This window comes from Lupinus angustifolius, chromosome LG20 (genome assembly GCF_001865875.1).
Source record: "Lupinus angustifolius cultivar Tanjil chromosome LG20, LupAngTanjil_v1.0, whole genome shotgun sequence".
NCBI classification, from domain to species: Eukaryota; Viridiplantae; Streptophyta; class Magnoliopsida; order Fabales; family Fabaceae; genus Lupinus; species Lupinus angustifolius.
Window position 1 is genome coordinate 2,104,950 of NC_032028.1, and position 24,374 is coordinate 2,129,323.

Below are 24,374 nucleotides of genomic sequence, written 5' to 3' on the forward strand. Positions count from 1 at the left end.
TTTAAAGTTAATGAATGGAGAACAAAAGGTTACGGTTAGAGAAGTTACCACAACAAAAAATTCATTTTCTCCTTTTGTAGTGTGAAAACCTCTTGCATCATCCACTCTCAATGAGACTATCCATTCCCACTCAGTAGCGATTGGCAATTGGCACATCAAACTATTATACCCTTTGTATGATCCGGGTCACTGTATCAAACTTTGGAGTCCAAAGCCACCTTAAGATTAAGATAAAGGCCCAGCTTCAGATCAAAATCCATGAGTTCTCATATTTGCTCCAACTTTATGCTAAAGCAGTCATATATTTGTATGCGCAACACAACCATGGCATAGCCACTCCTCTTAAAATATTAGCCTAGTGATTAACATGGTACAGTATTATTAGCTAATGGTGCATCATAAAGCTATTATTAATCCATTACAGAAACTTTCCTCGGTATAAAATACTTAATTTGGCATTGGCTGACAAAGTTCATTCATGGCATAAAACTTGCAATGCTTCAACAATTCATTCACTAACAAGTATCACTTATTTTCATGGTACATAGTGATTGTCTCAAATGTTAGTTTTCAACTAAAGAAGAAATTCATCACGGCAAAGAGAGCTAATTACAAAGAGGAGAGGGTATAAAGAATCCTCATGTGCAAAAAGAAAAACAGAAAACATCACGACAAAGAAAATAGAGAAAATCAATTCCATGAAATTAACTACAAGTAGAAGAAGTACAGAGTATTCATCAGTTCTTACAAATTCACAGGTTCTGTATATTCCTAATAAGAGGAACATTTTGCATACAAGACACAAATTAACCCCCAAAACATAAACGAACCAGCAAACTTAGCAACTTCCTCTCTACTATTTCCTATACACCTAGGCAACCAAACTCCATCAAAGAAGAGGAAAAAGGTAAGATCGTCAGCTCTGAGCCCTTATTGTTCTCATTAAAGACAATGAGATACGACTACGAAGTTTAAAACCACGAAGTCTTCCCCAATCTTTCATTCTACCAAATCATGCCCCAAAAAAAGACATATAGCATTAAACTACTAAACTAAAAGACTACAAATACCAACATTTTATGCATTAAGAAGTTGTAGAATTAGTTTCACCCTAGCCTTCCCATCGAAAGCCTATTAAGATAAGCAACTTAAGCTAACGCGGTACAGATGAATCATCATCTCCAAATGCCTCTAAGCTTGTTCCAACGACCTGATCCTTGCATTCATTCTTCTCAGTAAAGACTATGTCATTTACACTAACATTTTTTGCTTCAAGAGCTACTGGTTCATCATTCCTGTCCTGCATTTCAAATTCGCCACTCACATTTTTATCCAACACATCATTATCTTTTGCAAGAACTTCATCTGGTAAAAATCGCTGCATCGCTTCTTCATCCTTAGCTTCCTTCACATCATTAATCACAAACTCATCCTCCTTCATTTCATTAACTTTGACCTCATCCTTCTTTGTAACTGACTCATCCGGAACAGACTCTTCCATACAAACATCACCTACACCTTCAGCCTCTGATACTGCATCGTTTTCCACCTCAGTCTTGACCTCAAAGTTTCCATTTCTCACACTCCCCAGCATAGAATGGACCATCTCCACATTGTTCTCAATACCCATAACTGGAACATCTGATCCTCCTTCACTTTCATTATCAGACCAATTCTTCACCACTTCCTCATTCACATCTTCCACGATCTGGTTCTGCTTCTCAAGAAACAATAACCTCCTCTGCAGATCACTGAACTCCCTCTCCATCAAAAAGAGCCTCTCCTTCAATGTCAAATTCTCCTCCTCCAGCTGCGCAATATGTGAATCCTGGTCATCAACCCTGTTCTCTAACCCATTGTTATAATCACCACCATTATTTGGGTATATCATCTCGAACCGGCTCAAATCATGATCAAGCCTCCTCTCCACCTCCACATGCTCCTCCACGTCACTCTCACTCGAACCACCACCACCATCCTCTTCATCCTCATCCTCATGACCATCAGCATCATGCCCCGGCGAACGAAGCCGGATCAAACCCTTCATCGAGCCATAACCATCAACACCCCACTCCTCCTTCGCCATATCACCTAACACCTCCCTCGAGGGGGACAATATAGGCGTGGGCAGCACAGCCGGAGTCACAGGACAAGGAGACACAAGCGAAGCAATGCCACCCGATTTCTTAGCACGTATAAGAAAGGACGTCGTATTCCTGGGCGCATAAGGAGCAAATCTATTGTTAAACTTCTTCTTAGGATAGAACTTACGAGCTTTCAAACGGTTTTGAGATTGCAACTCATGAAGAGTAGGTGGTTGGTAACCGCCACCACCAACAACGATGTTGTTGTTTGGAAACGGAACAGTGAGGGAACCACTAGGATTAGGTTTCTCCATTATTCTTCTAGAGTCTTTGCGCTTGTCGTTTACCTTCTTCCCTTTCCAGTTGTTACTTCGCCCTGGTTTCACAAAATTCGGTTGCATAGGGTTCTTAAACTTCATGTTAGGGTCCATATGATGTTGTTGCTGAGACCAAAACTTGTTATAACCTCCTCGATTCATCATCTGAGGCTGAGTCTGATTCATCATTATCTGCGAAGAATGATTCATCGGAGGCTGTGGTTGCTGATTCATCATCTGAGGCGGATTCATCATTTGCGGCGCCTGATTCATCCTCTGAGGCTGGTTCATCTTGCTCAAATTCATCATCATCTGCGATTGATCGTTCATCTTGGGACAAAAACCCTAGGCCTAAAAAAATCTCTATAGAGTTTGAAACTAACGGTTAGATATGTGAAAATACTATCGCCGATCACGAAAATCGGCACCAAGAAATATCGAAACCCTAAATCCCTCTTTTCGAAAATTTGGAACCGATATGATTGGGATTTGATCTTCGAATAATCAAACCTACGTATTACTGGGTTCGTATTTCGAAATCCCTAATTCTTGTTTTCTTTTATCTATCTCTCAAGAACTTTGATAACCTTGGATGGTAGATTTTGCTTCTGTGAGGCGCTCGTGATAACCGAAAAGGTTTATATAGTGGAGGATGAATAAAATGGACGGTTTGATTTGAAAGATGGACGGTTTCGATTGCAGATGCGTGACTTGCACACGTGTCACCCTCCTCCCAAAAGTCTATTCCCGTATATGGAAGGTGGGTATATTAATTAAGATAAAAGAATAATGTATGTCCTTATGTGATGAGAGAAATTATCTTCTCACACTCATTCATTAATAGATATTTGTATTATTTTATTTTTATTTTCTTATTTATTTTTAAAACATGTAAAAAGTAACCATTGTCATTGTCTAACTAGTGTAAATATAGAAATTATTTCCTTACACATATTTCATCCTCATTACTCAATGAGATTGAAAGTTTCCTTGGTGAGTATAAGCACTTCTACTTTAAATCATAAATTAGTAGAATAGAATGAAACTAAATCACAAAATATAGTTTGATTTTGTAATTTGGTTTAGTAATTTTGTAAAGAATTATTTATGTTTGGTTTCATTCATTGATTTTAGAAATTTATGAACTCTTTTAATCAAACTACATATTGTTGTTTAATTTTTCAACCAAATTTGTGATTAATCAATTATATGTGAATTTTACAATTATATATGTTAATAGATTGTAGTATTATAAATGTTACTACATACTAAATTATTATATATATGTATTACTTTCCCGGTGTTTCGTATAGATTGTTATATATATATATATGAATTGTAATGTTATATATATATATAAAATTATTACGTATGTCACCATTGGTGAATTGTTTTGTTATATAAGTTATTAATAGATTACTAATTATAGATTGTACTGTTATATAGGAGGTCATTTATTTTTTTATTCCTCAATTATATAATTGTTGGTCGGATCGTCTGGTCCGTCTCATACTTTTTTGTTATTATGTTATCCTTTGCACTACTTGATCAATTTTGTTTTTTAAAGGCTGAAATCAGTGTTTTAGCTTGAGCCGTTGAGCTTTATTTTTTCCACTATTTCTATTTCTTTTCTCTCTGCTGTTACGTTATTACTGTTCATTCATTGATACAGTTTTCAGTGAATAGAAAGAAAGAAACGGAAAGGGAAGAATATCTGTAATGTCGTCGAGGCCGGGGCCGTCTTTGCCGCCGCAGAGGCGGATGACGCGGACACAAACTGGTGGGAACCTTGGAGAGGCGATATTTGACAGTGAGGTTGTGCCTTCGTCACTTGTCGAAATTGCACTCATTCTTCGTGTTGCTAATGAGGTTGAGAAAACTCATCCCAGGGTTTCTTATCTCTGTAAGTTCCTTCTTTCTCATTTTAACCATACCATGCTTCTCTAATTTTTACTTCAATTGTTTGGTTACAAGATTAGTAATATTCAATGTCAGAAAATGCCTATGCTAGCTTGGCACAACTGGTTGAAAACTAGCTGAAGATTGATTGAAAAGTCGGGGGCCTTATTAGCTAGCTGATCAAACTAGAAGTGTTCAGTAAAATTAGCTCATTAATTGTGGATAAGTGAAGATGATTCAAAATTACACATTTGATATGCTTAAATTGTCTTCTACATAGACATTTGTGTGTATCTCTCAAATTTTATTTTAATCTTCCTTGTATTTACACATTTTAAAAATAAATACAAAAAAGGTCCTTATTTTGATTCTCAAGAAACATTGCTCTTATTTATTGGCGCCTGAGTGTATTTCTGTTCTGAGGGATGTATATTTTGCTCTTGTAGGCCGGTTTTATGCATTTGAAAAAGCTCATAGGTTGGACCCTACTTCAAGTGGCCGTGGTGTTCGCCAAATTAAAACTGCCCTTCTTCAACGTCTGGAAAGAGTAAACAATTAATATGCATGTTTTTACATGAGACAGTTATTATGTTTTTTTGCACATCCTCTTTTGAAGTTTTGCTCCTTTCCTTCACAATACCACGAAATGAAAATCAGATCACAAGTTTTGTTCTCTTTCTCCACAAAGTGAATGGTAAAATCAAGTTGATTCAAATGGTTAAGTTCTCCCGAGCATCTTATTTACAAACATTTTTGCTTTGCAAGATTTATAGGCAACAACCTTCAAGTTAATTCTATGCATATCTTTATCATTTTGTTCATTTTTGTTAGGAAAACGATCCAACATTGAAATGAAGGGTAAAGAGAAGTGATGCCCGTGAGATGCAGAGTTTTTATCAGCATTACTACAAAAAATATATCCAAGCTTTGCAAAATGCTGCTGATAAAGCTGACCAGTATGTTGTGTAGATAATGTGAAACATTCTCTGCCTATCATTTGACTAGAAGTGAGTTTGTCTTGTTTTCAGTGCAAAGCTCACCAAGGCATATCAAACAGCTAATGTTCTTTTTGAGGTTTTGAAGGTCGTTAACATGACACAATCTATGGAAGTTGATCGCAAGGTTATTTTTCTCTAGCGGCTAATACATTATCTTCCTTTTGGTGTTCCTTTTTTATGTGGACTTTATCCATATTTTACAAAGTTGATAACTGAAGTTGTTCCATATTTTACAAAGTTGATAACTGAAGTTGTTCCATATTTTTTATTTTCAATGGTAATGCCTATGATTGATTCACCATTGGTGTTGTGATAGATTTTGGAAACTCAATATAAAGTTGCTGATTTTCGCCGCTTATTGTTGTCATTTTATTTTGCAGATTGCACAAGCATTGATGCCTCTAGTGCGCCGAGCAGGATTTTGGGGATCAGTAAAAACTCTTGCTCGTGGTTATGAGGTTATAATGGGTTTGCTTTTGTTCACCCCAGTTGCATTTTTGGCTTGGTTCCCTTTTGTTTCAGAATTTCAGACCCGAATGCTGTTTAACCAAGCATTCAGTAGAGGTTTGCAAATTTCTCGTATTCTTGGAGGCCAAAGGAAGGGTCGCTCTTCTCGCAACAAGGAATAATTTGTATGTAAAAAAGGCTTTTAGTTTCAGCACTCCATTTCCTTGATTGCTGTAATAATTTGAGCATTTGAGCAACTTTTTGTTATGTGGCAAATGTAAGTAGTCGTTGACTAAGAATGAATGCATCTTAGGATTCAATTTTGTTACCACCATTTAACCAGGCTTCTTTATCTCTCTTATTGTACGTTGGACTCAATTTAGTTTCTTTGAAGGCAAATGAACTTTCTTAATTTGGGACTATTATTATTAGATCAATTAATGTTTTTTTATTAAAACACATTCTCTGAAGTATTAAGTAAGCTTATTCTGAGAATATATTAAATTATGTTATAGAAAAAATGGAGAAGATATTTTAATATTGAGATAATATTATTACTATATCTTAGATTTGTGTAAAGGATCTTAGAAAATTCCTTGTAATTAAAATTACATTCATCATTTGTTTCTTATTAAAATAGGAATCTATTATTAGTATAATAGAGTTTGTTATAAAGTATTTTATGTCACATTATTATCACAAACTCACATTATCATTCATAATATTATCATTTTATTATACTATTTTAGTATTTCTTTTTCCGTCTTTCATATGTATTGTAATTTCAACATTGTATCACAACTATAATATATGCCTTGAAGGAAGCTTAGGTTTGTATCATTTTGCTGGTTGGTTTTCTTGTTGCTTTTTATTTCATATTTGTTCATATCACTTTCAACCCTCTAACTTAGGTGGAACTTATAACTCATTATTAGGTCATTTGGTTATGAACCATAATATCATTGATCTAACTCATAATTAGATAATCTTATTAGGAACAACAATGTTATTGATCAAGTCTCTCATCCCCTAAATTAAAAAAATCATTGATGCATGAGTGGTAGTATTTATACTGTTGAATTATTAAATTTTATTTTGTGATTTTTTATAGAAAGTTTGACTATTTAAAACTTAATAAATAAATTACCAAATCATATTAAAATTAAACAAATAAAACATAATTATTAATATTTAATGGGAAAAATAAGATTATTACCTTATAAATTATGTTACAGAATTAAATGGTATAGAATGAAAAAAGTTGGAATGAACATGGATTTAAATTTCAATAATAAAATTTTATCATTAATACTTAAGCTAAATTAAACGTAAATAGATCAATCATTTCATTATTTTTTTTAAATATTATTAACATGGTCTACCAAATATAGCTTAGCCTCTAAGATACCATATTTTATAACCAAGTTATAATATAGGTAAATAACTAATTTATTTTGGGTATGTGATTGTTCATTCCAATAAATATCATTTATAGAAATTGGACATTTGACATTTGCTCTAACACAATACGTGAAGATCTAGTAAAGTCTTATGCTACTAAATCAATATTTTCTTGATTATAAGCTATATTTTATTTGTTCTAATATTTCTTGAGAAAAAGATGTATATATCGACAGTGTAAGAGTTTTTTACACTGCCACTCCATTTTCTACCATTCATGTTCAATTATGTTTGACTTTTCACAAAAAATAATTCAAATGAAGGTGAATGATGTACTGATTGTGCATAATTCTTTACACTGTCAGTGTATTAATATTACACTCATATTTCAACGATGGGTTATCATTAATTAATTGTTTTCTATTTGAAATAAAATAATTTTCATGGAATAATACCAATTATGAATTTTAATATTACCAATAAAATATTTCGTATACCTTATGACGTGAATGATTTTTAATAATATAATAATGTATAATCAGTTGATAATAAGAAAAAAATATTATTTCAATTAAATTTCAATATATAGTCTTCATGGGTTGACAAGATTATTCAATTATTTTTCTTATCACCGGTTGGCCTTCCCATTTCCTTAACCGCGTGACGTATGTGTTTAAGCGGGTTGTAACCAGTTTGTCCGGTTCCTCACTACACACCAACTTTCTTACATGCTTTCTTACTCTAACCTTTGCTATATATTCGCAAACGTATCACACTTTTCAAACATAAAGTACTAACCGTTTTTGTCGAATTTCATCACAAATTCTCCGCGTTTTCAACTAAACCATTCCCCTAGGGTTCTACATTTCTCTTTCCCTTAGCTTGTTTTTTTTCCATTTCCTTATGCTTACTTTCGTAGAATTTTAGCTACATTGATGTTTTTCTATTCCGTGTTATTATTTTTATTACGGAGGATCAATTTAGTTTAAATTACATGATCTCATGTTTATTTCTTTCTTTTTATACAGTTACAGAGTTTGCTGTTGCATTTTTTGAGTTTTTTTGTTAACATTGGAAGAAATTTTGTATTGCAGTGGATTTCGTACTGGTGCTTCTGAATTTGTTGCTGAAAAGCAAAGGTTGAAGTGGATATACTTTATTCAACAAAACTTCTCATCACTTCACGTTGTTATGAACTTTTGAGGTAAATAGGTAGAGGTACCGTTACTGTAAATGCTTGAGTGTTTCTGTATTGTAGTAATTGTGTTGAAGTCAATATGAATTCTTGAATCTTTTTTCCGATAAGGATGAATTCTTGAAGTCAATATGAATTCTTGAATCTTTTTCCCGATAAGGATGAATTCTTGAAGTCAATAGGAATTCTTGAATCTTTTTTCCGATAAGGATGAATTCTTGAATCTTTTTATCGATAAGGATGAATTCTTCATGTCAATATGAATTCTTGAATCTTTTTTTCGATAAGGATGAATTCTTGAATATTTTTTCGAAAAAAATGAATTCTTCAAGTCAATATGAATTCTCGAATCTTGTTACCCTGTACTGCAATATTAACAATTTGACTGCTGTTCTTAACTTTTTTTTTAATTCCATTGACGTATACATGTACTGTATATAGTGTCTGCGTGGAGGTTAGCATTGTCAACATTTTTGAAATGTTTAAGAGATCTTCTGTTTGATTTATCCTGTTCAACTAAGAGCTCATATTTGACTTTGTTTATTTTTCCAGAGAGGCATCTTAGAAAATTTAATTCCTATAATGTAAGCCAGTCAGTTCCTGTAGCTCGCTGTTACAAATATTTTCAACTTCTTTATGTTGCCTCAAGTTCCTGTAGCTCGCTATTCCAATTTGTACATATGCTAATGGTTTTAGATTTTGTTTTCTAAATTATTCAATTGTTTGATTTTACTTTATGATTATAGAAAATGTCTCAAGTTGAGAAACTCTGGGAACGGCTAGTCCGTGCTGCATTGAGGAAGGCAAGGACCGGTGGTGATGCATATGCGCACCCTGTTGGTGGAATTGTTGGAAATGTACCATCCGCACTTGCAAAAAATAGGGATATTGATGAAATTTTAAGAGTCGCAGATGGAATTCAAGATGAGGATCCCAATATCTCTAGGATATGTATGTTCTTCACTACGTGCTTCGTATTCCTCATGAATTTTTTTTATATTTCTGATTTTAATTCTGACGCCTGTTTTAAACTTTTAATTGTACATAAGGATGGGCTATTTATCATTGAATGTTTTGTCTGCTTAAAGGGCGTTTATATTGACATACCGTGAAAAAAGTAAAGGAAAAGAAAATTACATATTTCTCAATTAATTGACTGAAAATGAAATAAATAAATTCAGATTAGACTTTTTGGTGTATAGCTAAGGTTCCATTTGACTCCAAGGATTTGTTTTTTCCTTCTGTTTTCCAACGGTGAGGAAAAGCCTCTTAAGTAAAGAATGTTTGCCTCCAAATCCTCGAAAAAGCCAAAGCTTGTTGAGTACTATTATGGAATGCGAATGAAACTAGTGGTCTAATCCTTTTGTTCCAAACCCTTATGTCAAGAGCCTTTTCAAAGTAATCCCATTTAACCTAACCAAAAGGTTTCTTAGGTATTGCAGATTTGAAAACTTGGTAGTTTGAAATGACTTCCTTGAAGTTTCATTGGTCGTGGTTCACTGTGGAAGTGGAACAATTGATGACTAGTTTTGTTTTATACAATTGGTAACAATGTGGGTATGTTCTGTTTGATTATCCCTGTTTCTATTTTATATGTTCCACTACGAATACTTCTATTTCATGTGTTTTGTCCGCTCATTCTTTATGGAAATACTCAAATTCAGCTATTATAAGGTCTTCGTACCTTGCTCATTTTAAGTTAGCTTCCTCTGAGGCACTTGATATAATGGCCATGAACCGCAAACCAGCTTCTGCATGTATTTTAGGATTATCTCTCAGCTTTCTTCCACAGTGATTGATAGGAAAGTGTTAGATGGTGAGAAATGTGTGCTTTTGTGGGAAGACATTTTTCTTTGAGAACCTTGATGTTGAAATCCCCTAGATACCTTATATTTGTTCTAAATGATTCTTTTTTCTCGCAGTATGTGAGCATGCCTATTCATTATCTCAAAATTTGGACCCTAACAGTGAAGGCCGAGGTGTTTTACAATTCAAGACTGGTCTGCTGTCTGTCATTAAGGTGTATATTTCTAGTATGATTTTCCTCAAAATAAGTTCTTGAGAAAATGACTGAAATCCTTCCCCGAACTATTATAGACAGATTTGGATTTGATTCTTACTTAATTGTAACTCAAACATAGTTTTAAAATGGTGAAATACAGTTATTGCCTCATATTTTAGCAATACATTATTTTATTGAACTGTTATTATTCATTTAATCTATGTCCTTTGTTTATATTTTCAGCAAAAGCTGGCTAAAAGAGAAGTTGGAACCATAGATAGAAGTCAGGATATTGCCCGATTACAAGAGTTCTACAAGCTTTATAGAGACAATAATAATGCTGACAAGTTACGTGAGGAAGAAACGAAGTTGAGGGAATCTGGTGCTTTCAGCCGGGAGATTCTTGGCGAGTATGTATTTTTGACTGAGTAAATGGGTGCAACACCCATTTAAATAAATCCCATGCTTCCTCTTTTCCCCTCCCCTTGGGGCATTACCTGCCCTGGATCCGAGTTCTAGAGTGCAAGAACGCAATGGTTGTTCTTTCATTCTTCAGTTCTTGTTGTGCTGTTGCATTATCTTTTCGTGTTGATTGTTTTGTTTTCTGTGGAAATCCCCCTCCTAATGGTATAGAGATGCCTTGCTCGTTCTTGTTCGCAGTACATTGTTGTGATATATTGTGTTTAATTTTTTAGTTATTATGATTTAGTATCAAGAATGCTACAAATCCGTATCTTATTCATATGGACGAAACTGGAGCATAAGGTACACCTGTGATATGAACACTTAAAGGTTGTTCGAGGGAAATTTCTGTTTTGGCATCCAAACAGCTGCTCTGTTGAAAATATATTTGCTTTGATCTCTTAATGGCACAATGAGGTAGATTGTGAGGTATATGCCTTTACTATTGCCCCAGAAGAGTATCATTTTCTTTTAAAGCTAACATGTTATTCTTTCTGGAACCCATGGATCCCAGATCTTTTACAATAGTGTGATTAGTACACTGGACCTGTGTGACACAACAGTGCTTTTTGTTATTTTGGAAAGAAGTAGCTTCAGAAACTATATTCTCTCTCTTCATGGCTAGTATGTATTCATAGTACCACCTCTAGTTTGAGGGGGAATGTTAGAATTAGAGATAGTTTAGTATAGTAACATTCTCTTAGCCCTGTTAAGTAGTTACAGTTATCGTTAGGATACTGTTAGGTGGTTAAAGTTATCAGATCTAACTGCTCTATACTGAATGACATAATCTCTGATATCTGTGTCTAAGATCGAGTGATTCATGGGAGTCCTCTGAATATTTTTCCAGAAGGGTAACCTTCTTTTATGCCATATGTTTTTCCCGATTTGGGGGATGGCTAAAAAAATTGGCTTTGGGTGGACCCTTGTGTGGGAAATGTTCCTCTTTCTGAAGTTTTTGCTGGTCTATTCTGGCTTTATGTTGTGTACGTTTCTCCCATACAAACTTCTTTTTAGTTTATAATTCTAATTATTAATTTCCATTTTTTCCAGAAATTTGAACAATTGGGAAAAATAGTGAACTTCAGTCCCGTTTTGCTTTGCTTGGTTCTGTCCCCTTTTCTTGAAATCAAGAGAATTGTAACCTGGATTCTCATGGTATTTTTCATGCAAGTCTTATCTTCTCTCACCCATTCTCCTACAAAGGGAAGATTTGTTCTTGACAAATCAATTTGGAAACCCAAAGCTCCATCTAAGGTCAGGTCTTTTGCTTGGACAACAATCCTCAATAGGATTCACACTAATGACTTGTTGCTGGTTTGTTGGCCCCATAAAGCTCTCTTTTCCTCTGTATATATGTGTTATGTGCTATTCAGTCGGAGACTTCATTTGTTTCACTACTTAGAGGCTGTATTAGATACTGAAGTAGAGAGAGATGTGTAACCATTCAGAAGAGTATTAGAAAAGTTAAGCTAAGGTAACTATCTGAATATGCTATTTGTACAAAGAATATTCTAACTGAATGACACTGAGTTGTGAGCTACCTTTGCAATAAGCTATAAATCGAAGATAGCAAATTAACTTGGGTTTTAATGCGTAAAATATACTCAGAAATTGTTTGAGTACCTTTCTTTGTGTTACGAAGCTCAGATTCCAAAAGCTTTGGTCAATGAGTGATAGAGCTGGTGTAACTACTCCCATATTTACCACACGTGCTTGGAACCAATAACCCGTGGTTGAACTGATTCTGACAGCGACTGAGGTAGCCAGGACGCAAGATGCTAATCCTGCTCCTCCCTATCTAAATAAGCAGGACCCACTCTATCAGAAAAACATGTTCGTCAGAAAGGAATCAAGGTGTCTTCTTTTGTATCATTCCTTGTTTTGATTCTGGAACCGTGGGAGCTTTTGGAACCCTACTCTCTTGAGTTTGGGATAATTCCCAGAAGTTCCGCTTTTATTCCTTCTTCCCTGTGGAGAACATTTCGTTGTTTGTTCAAAATAATTATTCAGTTCGTAAGCTCTGTTCATGGACTTCTTAAATAATCTGTAATGTCTAGTATGGCTTTTAATTTATGCATGTTTTTATTGTCTCAACTGTCTTATTCCTTTTCACATTAAGTTTTTTATGCTTAACACAGGTTGGAACGCAAGACTGTGAAGAGGAAAAGGGTTTTTGCTACCTTAAAGGTTTTAGGAACAGTTCTTGAGCAGCTGACCAAGGAAATCCCAGACGAGGTTGGGTTCTTGGTGCCTTTAAATATATTATTGAACCGAATGATGCTTTCTACTAGACAAAAAGCAGCTTGTGACAGAACACTATATTAGGCTAATTAGAACAACTTTTGAAAATAGTTTATGATCTTCCTATAATCTATTTTCAGCTTATTTCAATAATCTACTCATAGAATCTTGAGAAAATGAATTGCATATATAGATTACTTTGTCAGTATAATTGACTATTAAATGCTAAAATATAATAAAAACGATCAAATATTAATTTGCCTTTTTAGTAGTTCAAAATGAACTGTACTCAACATAAAATTTATTTCAATAAACTTGTGTTATTCTGTCCAAGTACTTGTGCATATTAAATAGTTGATAACAAAATTTGTAGTTCCATGCATTAGTCATCAAATAGGTAAGAACACAAAAATTATCTGTTGACTCAACAATCTATGATGTACTGTTTAGTTTCAGTTGTTCCTTTATATACATCAAACACAACACAGAGAAGAGAATAGTGAAGAGAACTTGATTTCAGCCTTAGTTTTCTAGCTTAATTGTATTTTAAGGGAGCTTTGTTGTCTATTCTGCAAAGGGGGGTTTGTTTGCAGTTCTAAGCAGAGGTGTTTTTCTCTAATGCTTTATTTTTTGTTTGGATGATTTTTTGATGTTCCTTTTTATATATGTAAACGAAGAGGGAAAATATGGAGAAATGTGTGGTAAAAATACTTTAGAGGAACTAATAATACCTGTGTGAAAGAGGCCAGGACTAGTTTGGAGACTTCTTATTTATTATTTTCCTTTTCCATGAACTACTTTGACTCTTTGAAAAACAGATATGTTGCTGTATCACAGAAGGGAATCGTTGATCATTTTTACTGTGATGAAACTGAGTTTCAGTTGGGTTTTGGTGTGGTGTTAAGTTGGTCAGCATTAAGCAGTGTAACATGAAAGCATTTAGCATTGAATAAGTGCTAAGTCATTCTTGCACCAATGAATCATTTATTATTACATTGGGATAAATAAAAGGCACATGTAAATATGCAAGGTCACCTAAGTGTTTGAGGTGCTAGCCTTCCATTACTACATGGTTAAAAGATGTTTGATGGAGAGAAGTGCTCTAGTGAAAGAAGTCAATTTTGCTGTATCAGTGTATCGTTTCAGGTGGAGTACTCCTGAGGGATTAGCACCGTAAAATATTGATGAAGTTCTGTTTGGATTATTTACAGTTTTTCTTATTTTATTTTTAAATAATTATATCTATGAGTTGTGGGCTGGAATGGTTTCAAAGTTAAAAAGATTGACGTGAGTCATAACTGGGAAGGTTGTTTAATGCTTTGCACTCCACCACATGGCTCTTACAGTCAAAGTCTAATAATTTCTGTATCTGTGCATCCCTTCAACTGTTTTCCTTTTTTTGCAGCTCAAGCGGGTATTGGAATCAGATTCTGCATTGACAGAGGACCTGATTGCTTACAACATTATCCCCTTAGATGCTCCTTCTTCTACAAATGCTATTGTTTTGTTCCCTGAGGTTATTTAGTTTCTTTGTTTTAGATCTCAAGTTTTTGTATGAGCATGTCTGTTTATTACCTAAAGACATTTATTGTTAGGTGCAAGCAGCAGTTTCGGCTTTGAAGTATTTTAGTGGCTTACCGGAGTTGCCTACAGGCTATTTCATTTCTCCTACAAGGAATCCTGACATTCTTGATTTTTTGCAGTATACTTTTGGATTTCAGGTCTGTATGTCAGGCCAAGATTGATGCGGTCCTTTCAATCTTGCATCACTCTTTCCTGTTATTGAACTGATTTGTTTTTATAGTGATATGCAGTGAAACCAAATTGTCATATTTATTAGAAAAGTTTAGTGTTAGTGGGCTAATTTTGGCATCATCTGGGCATTTGTATGTAGAAAACCAACTGCACTTTCCTTTTCCTTGGCATGCATGCATGCACACTTAGAGAGAGAGAGAGAAAGAAATTTAGGGATGCCAATGAAAATAACTAGTGATTAACTTACCAGCTTGTGATTTCTTGTAATTTTTTAATTTGGTGAAGAAAATTGCATCCAAAAATCCTTTCATTCTTTCAGTTTAAGCTGAATATCTTTTCTGTATTCAATTTCTTTCTGTGATTACCAAAATTAGCAAAACATTTACACTACCGAAAACAAGAAAACCATTAATGCAGCAAGGCCGTCCATTATCTTTCTGTATATGGTAGATAGCACCATTCTATGATCAGCTGTGAGTGTGAGAACACCAAAGAGAAGCCATAAAGATCAGCTTTTAGGGGAGTCTGTTAGTACCAGAGAAACAGAATAAACAGAAAAGAGAAAATAGATACCACAGGCCATCGAGATCCCTGTAACCTCCCGGCTCAAAGGCCCCCTGCCCCACTCAACAACTGCCTAGCTTCACTCTCCTATTCTCGTTTGTCCCCGCTCACCCCAGCTAAATTTTCCTTCTCACCCAGTTCCCACTGCCACATAGGCATATTGTTATGCCGCAGGTAAATAGCTTGAATGTTTCCCACCCTGCTGTTACTGTACCCTTGGCCGAAACAACTGCATCCTTTTCTACCCTTCCTCTTTTACATCACATTTCTTGGTCTAGCAGAGACCCTCATACCAAAGGACCATATAAATTGGACACTTAGCCTGTGTTTTTATTAAAACCTTGTCAAGAACAGTTGAGCTCTCCAAATCTGCAACAAGTAGTTTGTTAGTCCTTTTAAGTACATTTGTCCAAAAAATGTGTTTTTAGAGTTTCGGACTTGAAATGGCTTTGTGAACAAGGTGCTTTTGATGGTTGGGCTCTCCAAAACATTGCAAACTCAAACTCTCCGGGTTGAATTGGCTGAGAGATAACCAAAATGATGTTCAAAAGGGACTGGAGTTCTCTGTATCACTTAAGTTACTGAATAGAATAAAGGTTTCTAATGGGAAAATTATGTTATTTAGAGAGATGATATTAGAGTAAAAAAGCCTTCAAGAAATGAACCATCAGATTCCTATGTACATAAGAAAACGAAATTGTTGAATTGGAAGGGTATAGGCAGGGATGAAGGTGGAGAGAAAATAGAGAATCAAACTAATAGAAGATTGATATGAATACGATATGCGATGAGGCGATTCAAAATTACACAAGATTACCCATAATGGCATAATTGATTGTAACATGATTGACTAACCAATTTTAAGATACAACAAAGTATCATGAGATTGCTAGATATTCTAACAGAAATGAAGCATAGGAAAACAATAGAAAATAAGAGGAAGAAACTGATAGAAGCACAGCTGGGAAGACAGTGATTCATTTTAAGTGATAAAACTGTTACTGTGAAAGTGTAATGTGACAGCTAGAGAAATAGTTATATACTTATATCTACTGTTAACAACTAACAGGGACTAGCAATCACTTAACAGAAAAAGTTGATACTAACTGTAGCCTGTAGGTATTACATTATTGGTAATTAGAACAGTAACCGTAAACTTATATCGATACATCATCACATGGGCTGTGATTCATTGTTCCCATTCTGAATCACTTGGTGCCAAAATTGAGAAACTGCTGAAGCAATGATTTTGTTCAGGCTGGGAAAACACTTAATTCAACTAGAGATTTTCACAATTGACAATTTTGATTCTTTGTTGGTTTTCTTATTTTTTGTTCTTTCTCTTAATTGTTTTAAATAAATAATATTTTTTTGGCAGATTTATTTAGTCTTGTATTATGAATGAAATATGTTTGATGTGTTGGTATTATTGCCAAGTCATTTTTCTCCCGCATCTAATAATGATAAGTTGTTGCCAGAAAGATAATGTAGCTAATCAGCGTGAACACATAGTTCACATGCTTGCAAATGAGCAATCTCGGCTTGGAATTCCAGATGAAACTGACCCTGTAAGTCTTTAGTTGTTTTAGAGGATGTCAGGAATTTTGTACTATTGCATTGAAAATTTGAGATCTTTATTTTCCTATATGCTGAGTGAAATGAGTAAAACAAAGTAGTTATAATTCTAAAAGTTGTGGTGGGTTGGATTAGGAAACGGGGTATTATACCGTAGGCTGAAGCAAAAATGTTCATTTATAGCTAGTGTTTGATAGTGGGGATGTGTGCAATGAGGTGCTGAATACTGAAATGAATATGCAGAAGTCTGACTGATAAGAGTTTTCTTCTCAGCATTTTGGCGGTGCTCATTGCTCAGCTCGATGGTCTATTGAATGGTGTCAATTAATGTGTGTTCTGCTATATGCTTTATGCTTTTTGTCAATTTAGGACTTTAGGAGTTAGGAGGATATTTTGTTTGCCATCCATGTCTTGTGTGTGCCCAGGTATCCACACCAAATATGTACTTTTTACAAGTATGCTAGCATTAGTGTATTGTAAACTCTGTTAGAATATGTACTTAGCTGTTAGCGTATTTTGTTACTGGTCATTATGTAACTGTTATAGCTAGTTGCCAGCTGTCACTTACAGCTACAGTTCTAAATGTATAAATTCCCCAAGATCTGAGATTTTCTGATCTGATAATATTCATAACACAAACTCAGTTACTCAATTTCTGTCCCTGACCCACTTTCATCTTCTTCTCACTCTCTTCTTTTAATACTCAAATCATAATAGCCAGCCATAGGAGTGCTATGCATCATTTGAATGCATTATTCTATACAATACACCTGTGCATAATGGTTAATACAAATATTAGGAGAAAAAGATTTCTGGCATCTAGAAATTAGCATGTAGTAGTTGTATTATGGCTTATATGTTAATGATGTTACTTTTTTTGTTACCAATTTTATGTAGTGTTTTTTATATAAAGCAACATCTGGTTAGAAAGTGTGAAAAATGGTACATACATTGAGTATATGAATACATGGGCAGTTGTTTCAAGCAATGCTATCTACGGAAAATTCTGTATTTCTATTGCTTAGCTCCACTGTCAAAATGGTAGACCTGAAATTTACACTTTCAAATCGATCCACAGAGTGAAATTTCTTGCTTCCGAAAAATCACATTATGGAATAGAATACATGCCGTAAAGATTAGGAGTCATGTGAGTCATGCTTCACATTTATTTTCTTTTTTTTGCTTCTTACTTTCTACTGGACTTGTTTCCAGAAATTGGATGAAGCAGCTGTGCAGAAAACATTCCTCAAGCCCCTCGAAAATTACATAAAATGGTGTAACTACTTAAATATTCAGCCTGTTTGGAGCAGGTACTAATGCTATCGATATTTTGTTTTAATATCAAATGATCTTTAGTCGTGTATAATTGCTGAATTAATGGAGCTATAATGGTTTATGTAGTTTGGAGGCTGTTAGTAAAGAGAAGAAATTGCTATATGTTTCTTTATATTTCTTAATATGGGGTGAAGCTGCAAATATCAGGTTTCTGCCAGAATGCTTGTGCTACATATTCCATCACGTAAGCTAATTTTTTGAACCGAGTCTTAGACAGTTTTTTGATTTGTTCTGTTTGGCTGTTAATTGACAGACATTGCTATCTGATAGGCTCTTATTAAATTAAAGGGTTCAATTAAGCATCTAGTGAAAAGATGTTAGGAATCCCATATTTCCTATATTCATTAAGCTGTCTACACTATTTAAATGTAATAGTCGTCGTTGTTACATCTGAAGTTGGGAACTATTGCAAACAAAGAGGCAACCTTTAAGAAATAAATTATTATTGGATTAGTTAAATCACAAGCTTTTTTTTTTTACCAGTCTTCTTCTTGCTATATGGTAGAGTGCAATTATTTTTGTTTATTTTTTATCCAGAAGTTCCTTTTATAAAACTCTTTAATTCATGTCTTGTGTTCGCACCCCCTCCGAAAAAAACATGGGCAAAACTACTTTGAAGTGAGCAATCAAGGGTGCAGCTACCTTTGATTATCACCTCTAAATTGAATTGTTATTTCCACCTGTTAAATCTTAATGGTGGATATACACTTTCTCACTTTAGATGATCCTTGTCCCCCCTCGAAAAACATTATGATCCTTACCCCCCCTCCCCCCTTTTCCTCTCCTAGACTGATGGCTTGTAAATGTTATATGCAGATGGCAAGAGAGATGGAAGAAATCATAAGGCAGCAGATTGCACAGCCTGCTGAAAGTTGCACTTCTGAAAATGGGACTGATATCTCATTCCTTGATCAAGTTATCTTTCCACTCTATGACATTGTTGCTACAGTGAGTTTAGCAATTTTTTTGTAATATTATATATTATAATAGTGTTCTGAAAACTTAGGTGAAATTTGCTTTGTATATCTAAAGTAAATGATAAGCACATGTTCAGCTTTGGTTGTTTTTTAACTGCATTTTTTTTGAACTCAGGGTCAATCCTTTTTGTTCAATATTACGAATTCATTACTCTTTTACTTGGACTTTCAGGAAGCTGCGAGCAATGATAATGGGAAGGCACCTCATTCATCCTGGAGAAACTATGATGATTTTAATGAATATTTCTGGTAAACTTTCTTTGATGACCATTTCTGATTGTTTCAATTGTTACTTCGGCAGAAGTCCAACCCTTCATTTTTCTAGGTCACTCCATTGCTTTGAGCTTAGTTGGCCATGGCGCACAAGTTCTTCATTTTTCCATAAGCCACAGCCCAGATCAAAGGTTTGTGTGGTGTGTAATTATGTTAGATTCTCTTCTCGTTACATGTTGCTGTTGGTTTTCATAGCATTTCTGTCTTGGATCTTGAGTACTGATATAGGTTATAGCAGCGTTAAAAGACAGGTAGATTTATTACTTTAAAAGGTTGTCTGCTTGTAGTGCACATCATTCTAAAACCAGGCTGATGTAAGAGTGTAAGTGAGGATCTGTGACATCAAAATTGATGCACAACAGCATTGGAATGTTGATTTCCCGGGCTTGAATTATTGTGTTGAAAGAATAAATGATTCATGATATGTGGTTATGGAAACAGGTATCAGTGAGGGTCTTAAAGTAAGATTTTTAGATTGGTTCTGATAGTAGCTTAACATATACGTATGGTAGAACACATAGGTGTTGTAGCTTTGTATCTTCCATTGTTGTTAATAAGCTGATGAGTGTCCTGATTTTATACTGTTAGCTTGACTTCCATGACGATTTATTTATTATTGTGTTCAATGCAGAAAATGCTTGCATCTGCCAGGCAGCATCGGGGGAAAACATCTTTTGTGGAGCATCGAAGTTTTTTCCATCTCTATCATAGCTTCCACCGACTGTGGATATTTCTTTTCATGATGTTTCAGGTTTATACATGTTTTTTTATTTTCTGTAATCGTGACCTTTGGCAAATCCTTGCTCCTCATTTACTATTTTTGGCGTTGAACTTTTCTTTTCTCCTTCATATTCCTATTCGTTTACTCTTAATTGGTAATATGGTATTCAGTTTCATGGTTCATTCAACATTTATTTTTGCATCTTAATTTTATTCTAAATTATCAGGGTCTTTCCATTATTGCTTTCAATAATGGAAATCTTAATGCCAAGACTTTGCGGGAGCTTCTTAGTCTTGGTCCAACATATGTTGTTATGAAGTTCATTGAGAGTATGTATTTCTGTTGTGAATTTACCATATCTTTTGCTTTATATGAATAATTTGTCTTTTTTGGTGAATATCTTAAAAGACAACAAAAGTGTTGCGAGTATTATATTTTCTTTCCTCCACCCTGTGTAAACTCATGATTTCATTTCTTTTTTAGGTGTTCTTGACATTCTCATGATGTATGGTGCATATTCAACAACGCGTCGCTTAGCTGTCTCTCGAATTATTCTTCGATTTCTGTGGTTTAGCATTGCTTCAGTTGTCATAACTTTCCTTTATGTGTATGCATTGCTTCAATTATGATAATTTTATATACTCCTAATTCTGAACGCCTTGTTCTTTTGATATTTTTTTAGCTTGCATAAAATGATTTTACTTTCGTAACTGGTTGTGCCTGACTGCAGGAAAGTTCTCCAGGAAGATAATAGCAATGCTAATTCCATTCTTTTCAGAGTGTATGTAATTGTCATAGGGGCTTATGCTGGTATCCAAATTTTCATTAGTTTCTTCATGTGGATACCGGCATGTCATAGTCTATCAAATCAATGTGATCATTGGTCTTTAATTCGCTTTTTGAAGTGGTTGCACCAGGTGTTTGTCTGAAGTTGTATAAATTATTATAATTATATTGGGTCATCTTATTTGGTATTTCCATTTGTGGAGTTATGTTGACTTTTTTTCATTTTCTTTGTGTTGACTGGTGAAGGAACAACATTACGTTGGACTAGGAATGTATGAAAGGAGTACCGATTTCTTAACGTAAACACTGGATCTCTTTCCTTTTTTAAAAAACTTTTAGACACATGTGGAAAATTAGTTTGTTTCCCCCTGCTTTCTAGCCTCTACATTTTAAATAATATTTTTTGTACAAATGTTCCTAAAAGAGAGATTGATGGCGTATAAGCGCTGTATGTTCTATAACTGATTTGTGAAGGAGCTGAAGTTGTTAGCTGGTTGGAAAAATTAGGTTAATACCTTGCTCCTTTTCCAGGTATATGCTGTTTTGGCTTTTTATTTTGAGTGGAAAATTTTCGTTTGCTTACTTTCTTCAGGTTAGTGATACATTCATAACTTTATCTTTGGTTGTATGCACACATATGGGAGAGCAGATCTATTTGTTCTCATGTGTTTGTGCATGAAAGTGAAAATATACACATACTTGTATGCTTATATCTATATATGTTTGCTGCTTTACTATTGTGGTTTGTAGATCAAGCCCCTGGTGAATCCAACAAGGGATATAATAAAAGAGACTGCTATTGAATACTCTTGGCATGATTTTGTCTCAAAAAGTAAGTTCTGGTCTGATTACTTTTATGGTTATGCCTTTGCAATTTCGTAGTTTGATACTATTGGTTATTTGAGGTGCTTTTACTTGCAGATAATTATAACGCCTTGACAGTAGCTAGCTTATGGGGTCCAGTGTTTGCTGTAAGCGCATTGCTTCTCTTTTTACTTTTCACATTTTTGGATTAAGTTTCATTTGATCTCTTCATAAGGTTGGAAATGGAGTGTGATTGCATTTCTTCAAATAATGTCAATCAGGAGGATATTTTATCTAGGGGTGGCCAATGGATGGACTGGATCTCAATTCATCCATTAATTCATTTTAATGGGTTGGAATCCAATCCATTCGAATTCTTATTTTATTTTTAAATTGACTCCAAAATCACATTTTTTCTTCAAAGAGTCTCCTTAAGCACTTTTAAAAAATCACTTTTTAGTGGAATGTTTTTAAAGAATAATTGGATATCCATCCAAATGGATTGGTAAGTGGATATCCATAGGATATGTAGGTTGGATTCAAATCCGTCCACTGTTAAAATTATCCATCGGATCCTATCCATTAACTAAAATGGATGGATTTGATGAGCTTAATTTGTATGGGATTTGGATGGATAATGGATCCGCGGATAACTTTGCCACTGCGAATTTTATCTCCAGGACTTCTGACTTATAGTTTTGCCTTCTCTTTTTATAATTTTTGTCTTGGAAAATATTGTCTTCCAAGAGGTACTTCAGTTACATGTCAACTGGCATGGATGTTAGTTGAGTAATATTTTGCTGGGAATTGTTTTCCCAACAAACATTGCTTGGTAATGCTCTTTGGATGTTTTGCTGAAACGGTGTTGCTCTTATCTTATGCTTGCTTATATAGAATATTTGATTTTGCATTAAAAAAGCCTTTTCTTCCAAGAGCTCTTTCTTGAGAAGGTTGGAATAAATGCTATTTTAAAAACCAAATAAGTTAACCTAATCAAGGACCTTTAATGAGCAACAAATATTTGTGATATTAATGTGTAATCAAGGACTTTTTTGAATTGCTATTGCTTTATATTGAGTAGTCAATAATCATTAATTTTCACTAGTTTACTAACAGTTTCAAATTAAGTTCTATATTTGCAAATGATTATTGCTTCTTATTGAGTAGTCATTTTGTTGCCATTGAGTGACTAACATTTCTAATGTAGATCCAAAGCCTAGCTAACTAAGCTAATTGTATCTATCTTACAGCTGGCTTACAGCTTACAATGCTAACTGATACTTAACTGATACTTAAAGCCTAGCTAACTAAGCTAATTGTTATGCAGATATTTCTTTAAAATTTGTTCCCCTATTCCTTAATTTGCAATCATTATATTTTTTTTCTCTCCCTTTTCTTCCTAGTTTTGTGTGTTTTGGTTGATTGTTTCCCAACTTGGTGATTCCGATTTTCCCAGATCTATCTTCTTGATATTTATGTGTTTTACACACTTGTATCGGCTGTTTGGGGATTCTTCCTTGGGGCTAGAGCTCATCTGGGAGAGGTATGCAGTCTTTTTTCTAGTAGTTGAAGTTAGTCACTGGGAAACCTTTTGGTACTTCGCTGAGTTACTATTGGTTGCTGTACGTTGGTTGTGAAACCTTTTTTCTCTTGTCTGTATATTGTTACCAGATTAGGTCACTAGAAGCTCTACACAGGCTTTTTGAGCAGTTTCCTGGAGCTTTTATGGACACCCTGCACATTCCTCTACCCAGCAGGTAGTACTACTTGTGATGTGTGCTGTTTTTCTGTTTTTCATTCTGTAGTTGGATGATAGATGTCTGTGTGTGTCCTTTCTCTATAGTAGCTATCTCTGAAGTACCCTCAATTCTTTTTTGGCAAAACTGTTATTTTGATCCATAACTTATTTGTTTTTATCAATTTGGTACCTCAATTTTGTTTTTGCTCACATGATAGTCCCTTTGTTATATTTTTGCTAACATTGCATGACTAGAATGAAACACTTGGCGCACTTAGACATGTGGCAAGACAAGAAAGTGACACATGAGGAAAAAAATTAATGGTGGGACTAACATGATAACGAAAAAAAATTAATTGCCGTTCTTTTAACTTTTTCTCGGTGATTTGCTTTGGTAGTTTATATCCCCTCATAATCTATCTCAATCTCGACATCTTTTCAGGAGCTCCCAACCATCGGCTATTCAGGTCAGCCATTTTTTCCAGGGAAAACAAAGAATTACTTATGTTTTCTGAATACGAACATCGTCATATTAACTTTGTACTGGCTTGCAATGAACAAATTTATATATATTGATCAGAAAGTTATATATATTACATTGACGAATGATCTCAAAGCAAAGTACTCTCTTGTTGGTTGAATCGTTCTTATGTTGAGAATTTTTTGATTATCCATTTTCCTTCATCTGAAGCCTGTGGAGAAGAATAAGTTTGATGCTGCTCAGTTTTCGCCTGTTTGGAATGAGATCATAAGAAATCTAAGGGAGGAAGATTATATAACTAACTTGTTAGTCATGG

The 24,374-nt window shown here is 34.5% G+C and overlaps 3 protein-coding genes across 7 annotated transcripts in view; 2 read left to right on the plus strand and 1 right to left on the minus strand.

The window, feature by feature from the left end:
* LOC109336350 lies at window positions 667–3,016 on the minus strand. Its single transcript, XM_019572891.1, has 2 exons — window positions 812–3,016; window positions 667–761 (listed from the first exon to the last, which is right to left on the minus strand). The coding sequence occupies exon 1, from the start codon at window positions 2,729–2,731 to the stop codon at window positions 1,154–1,156; it is 1,578 nt and encodes a 525-aa protein (XP_019428436.1). The 5' UTR covers window positions 2,732–3,016; the 3' UTR covers window positions 667–761; window positions 812–1,153.
* Window positions 4,017–5,643, plus strand: LOC109336258 (callose synthase 2). Its single transcript, XM_019572749.1, has 5 exons — window positions 4,017–4,304; window positions 4,747–4,847; window positions 5,132–5,256; window positions 5,329–5,422; window positions 5,615–5,643. Exons 1-3 carry the CDS (start codon window positions 4,121–4,123, stop codon window positions 5,153–5,155), a joined length of 309 nt encoding a protein of 102 aa, XP_019428294.1. The 5' UTR covers window positions 4,017–4,120; the 3' UTR covers window positions 5,156–5,256; window positions 5,329–5,422; window positions 5,615–5,643.
* LOC109336257 (callose synthase 9-like) overlaps window positions 7,981–24,374 on the plus strand; it is a 37,582-nt gene continuing 21,188 nt past the window's right edge. Inside the window, exons 1-26 of one of the 5 annotated variants that reach the window (XM_019572746.1) lie at window positions 7,981–8,003; window positions 8,241–8,350; window positions 9,088–9,292; window positions 10,264–10,361; window positions 10,587–10,753; window positions 12,947–13,043; window positions 14,455–14,565; window positions 14,645–14,770; window positions 16,847–16,936; window positions 18,156–18,253; window positions 18,345–18,462; window positions 19,095–19,226; window positions 19,428–19,504; window positions 19,581–19,659; window positions 20,160–20,279; window positions 20,476–20,578; window positions 20,733–20,856; window positions 20,980–21,166; window positions 21,282–21,334; window positions 21,567–21,627; window positions 21,786–21,867; window positions 21,957–22,006; window positions 23,296–23,382; window positions 23,511–23,596; window positions 24,020–24,044; window positions 24,269–24,363. In XM_019572746.1, coding sequence (XP_019428291.1) covers window positions 9,091–9,292; window positions 10,264–10,361; window positions 10,587–10,753; window positions 12,947–13,043; window positions 14,455–14,565; window positions 14,645–14,770; window positions 16,847–16,936; window positions 18,156–18,253; window positions 18,345–18,462; window positions 19,095–19,226; window positions 19,428–19,504; window positions 19,581–19,659; window positions 20,160–20,279; window positions 20,476–20,578; window positions 20,733–20,856; window positions 20,980–21,166; window positions 21,282–21,334; window positions 21,567–21,627; window positions 21,786–21,867; window positions 21,957–22,006; window positions 23,296–23,382; window positions 23,511–23,596; window positions 24,020–24,044; window positions 24,269–24,363 — 2,468 coding nt within the window. In that variant the 5' untranslated portion in view covers window positions 7,981–8,003; window positions 8,241–8,350; window positions 9,088–9,090. Of the gene's footprint in view, window positions 8,004–8,170; window positions 8,365–9,087; window positions 9,293–10,263; window positions 10,362–10,586; window positions 10,754–12,946; window positions 13,044–14,454; window positions 14,566–14,644; window positions 14,771–16,846; window positions 16,937–18,155; window positions 18,254–18,344; window positions 18,463–19,094; window positions 19,227–19,427; window positions 19,505–19,580; window positions 19,660–20,159; window positions 20,280–20,475; window positions 20,579–20,732; window positions 20,857–20,979; window positions 21,167–21,281; window positions 21,335–21,566; window positions 21,628–21,785; window positions 21,868–21,956; window positions 22,007–23,295; window positions 23,383–23,510; window positions 23,597–24,019; window positions 24,045–24,268; window positions 24,364–24,374 lie in introns of those variants that run through there. The other 4 variants (XM_019572745.1, XM_019572747.1, XM_019572744.1 and 1 more) reach the window with 4 other exon arrangements.

Coding starts and splice junctions, on each gene's coding strand:
- LOC109336258 (XM_019572749.1), top strand. CDS start 4,121: ATGTCGTCGAGGCCGGGGCCGTCTTTGCCGCCGCAGAGGCGGATGACG. Junction 4,305..4,746: donor TCCCAGGGTTTCTTATCTCT/GTAAGTTCCTTC, acceptor TTGCTCTTGTAG/GCCGGTTTTATGCATTTGAA. Junction 4,848..5,131: donor TTCTTCAACGTCTGGAAAGA/GTAAACAATTAA, acceptor CATTTTTGTTAG/GAAAACGATCCAACATTGAA.
- LOC109336350 (XM_019572891.1), bottom strand. CDS start 2,731: ATGAACGATCAATCGCAGATGATGATGAATTTGAGCAAGATGAACCAG.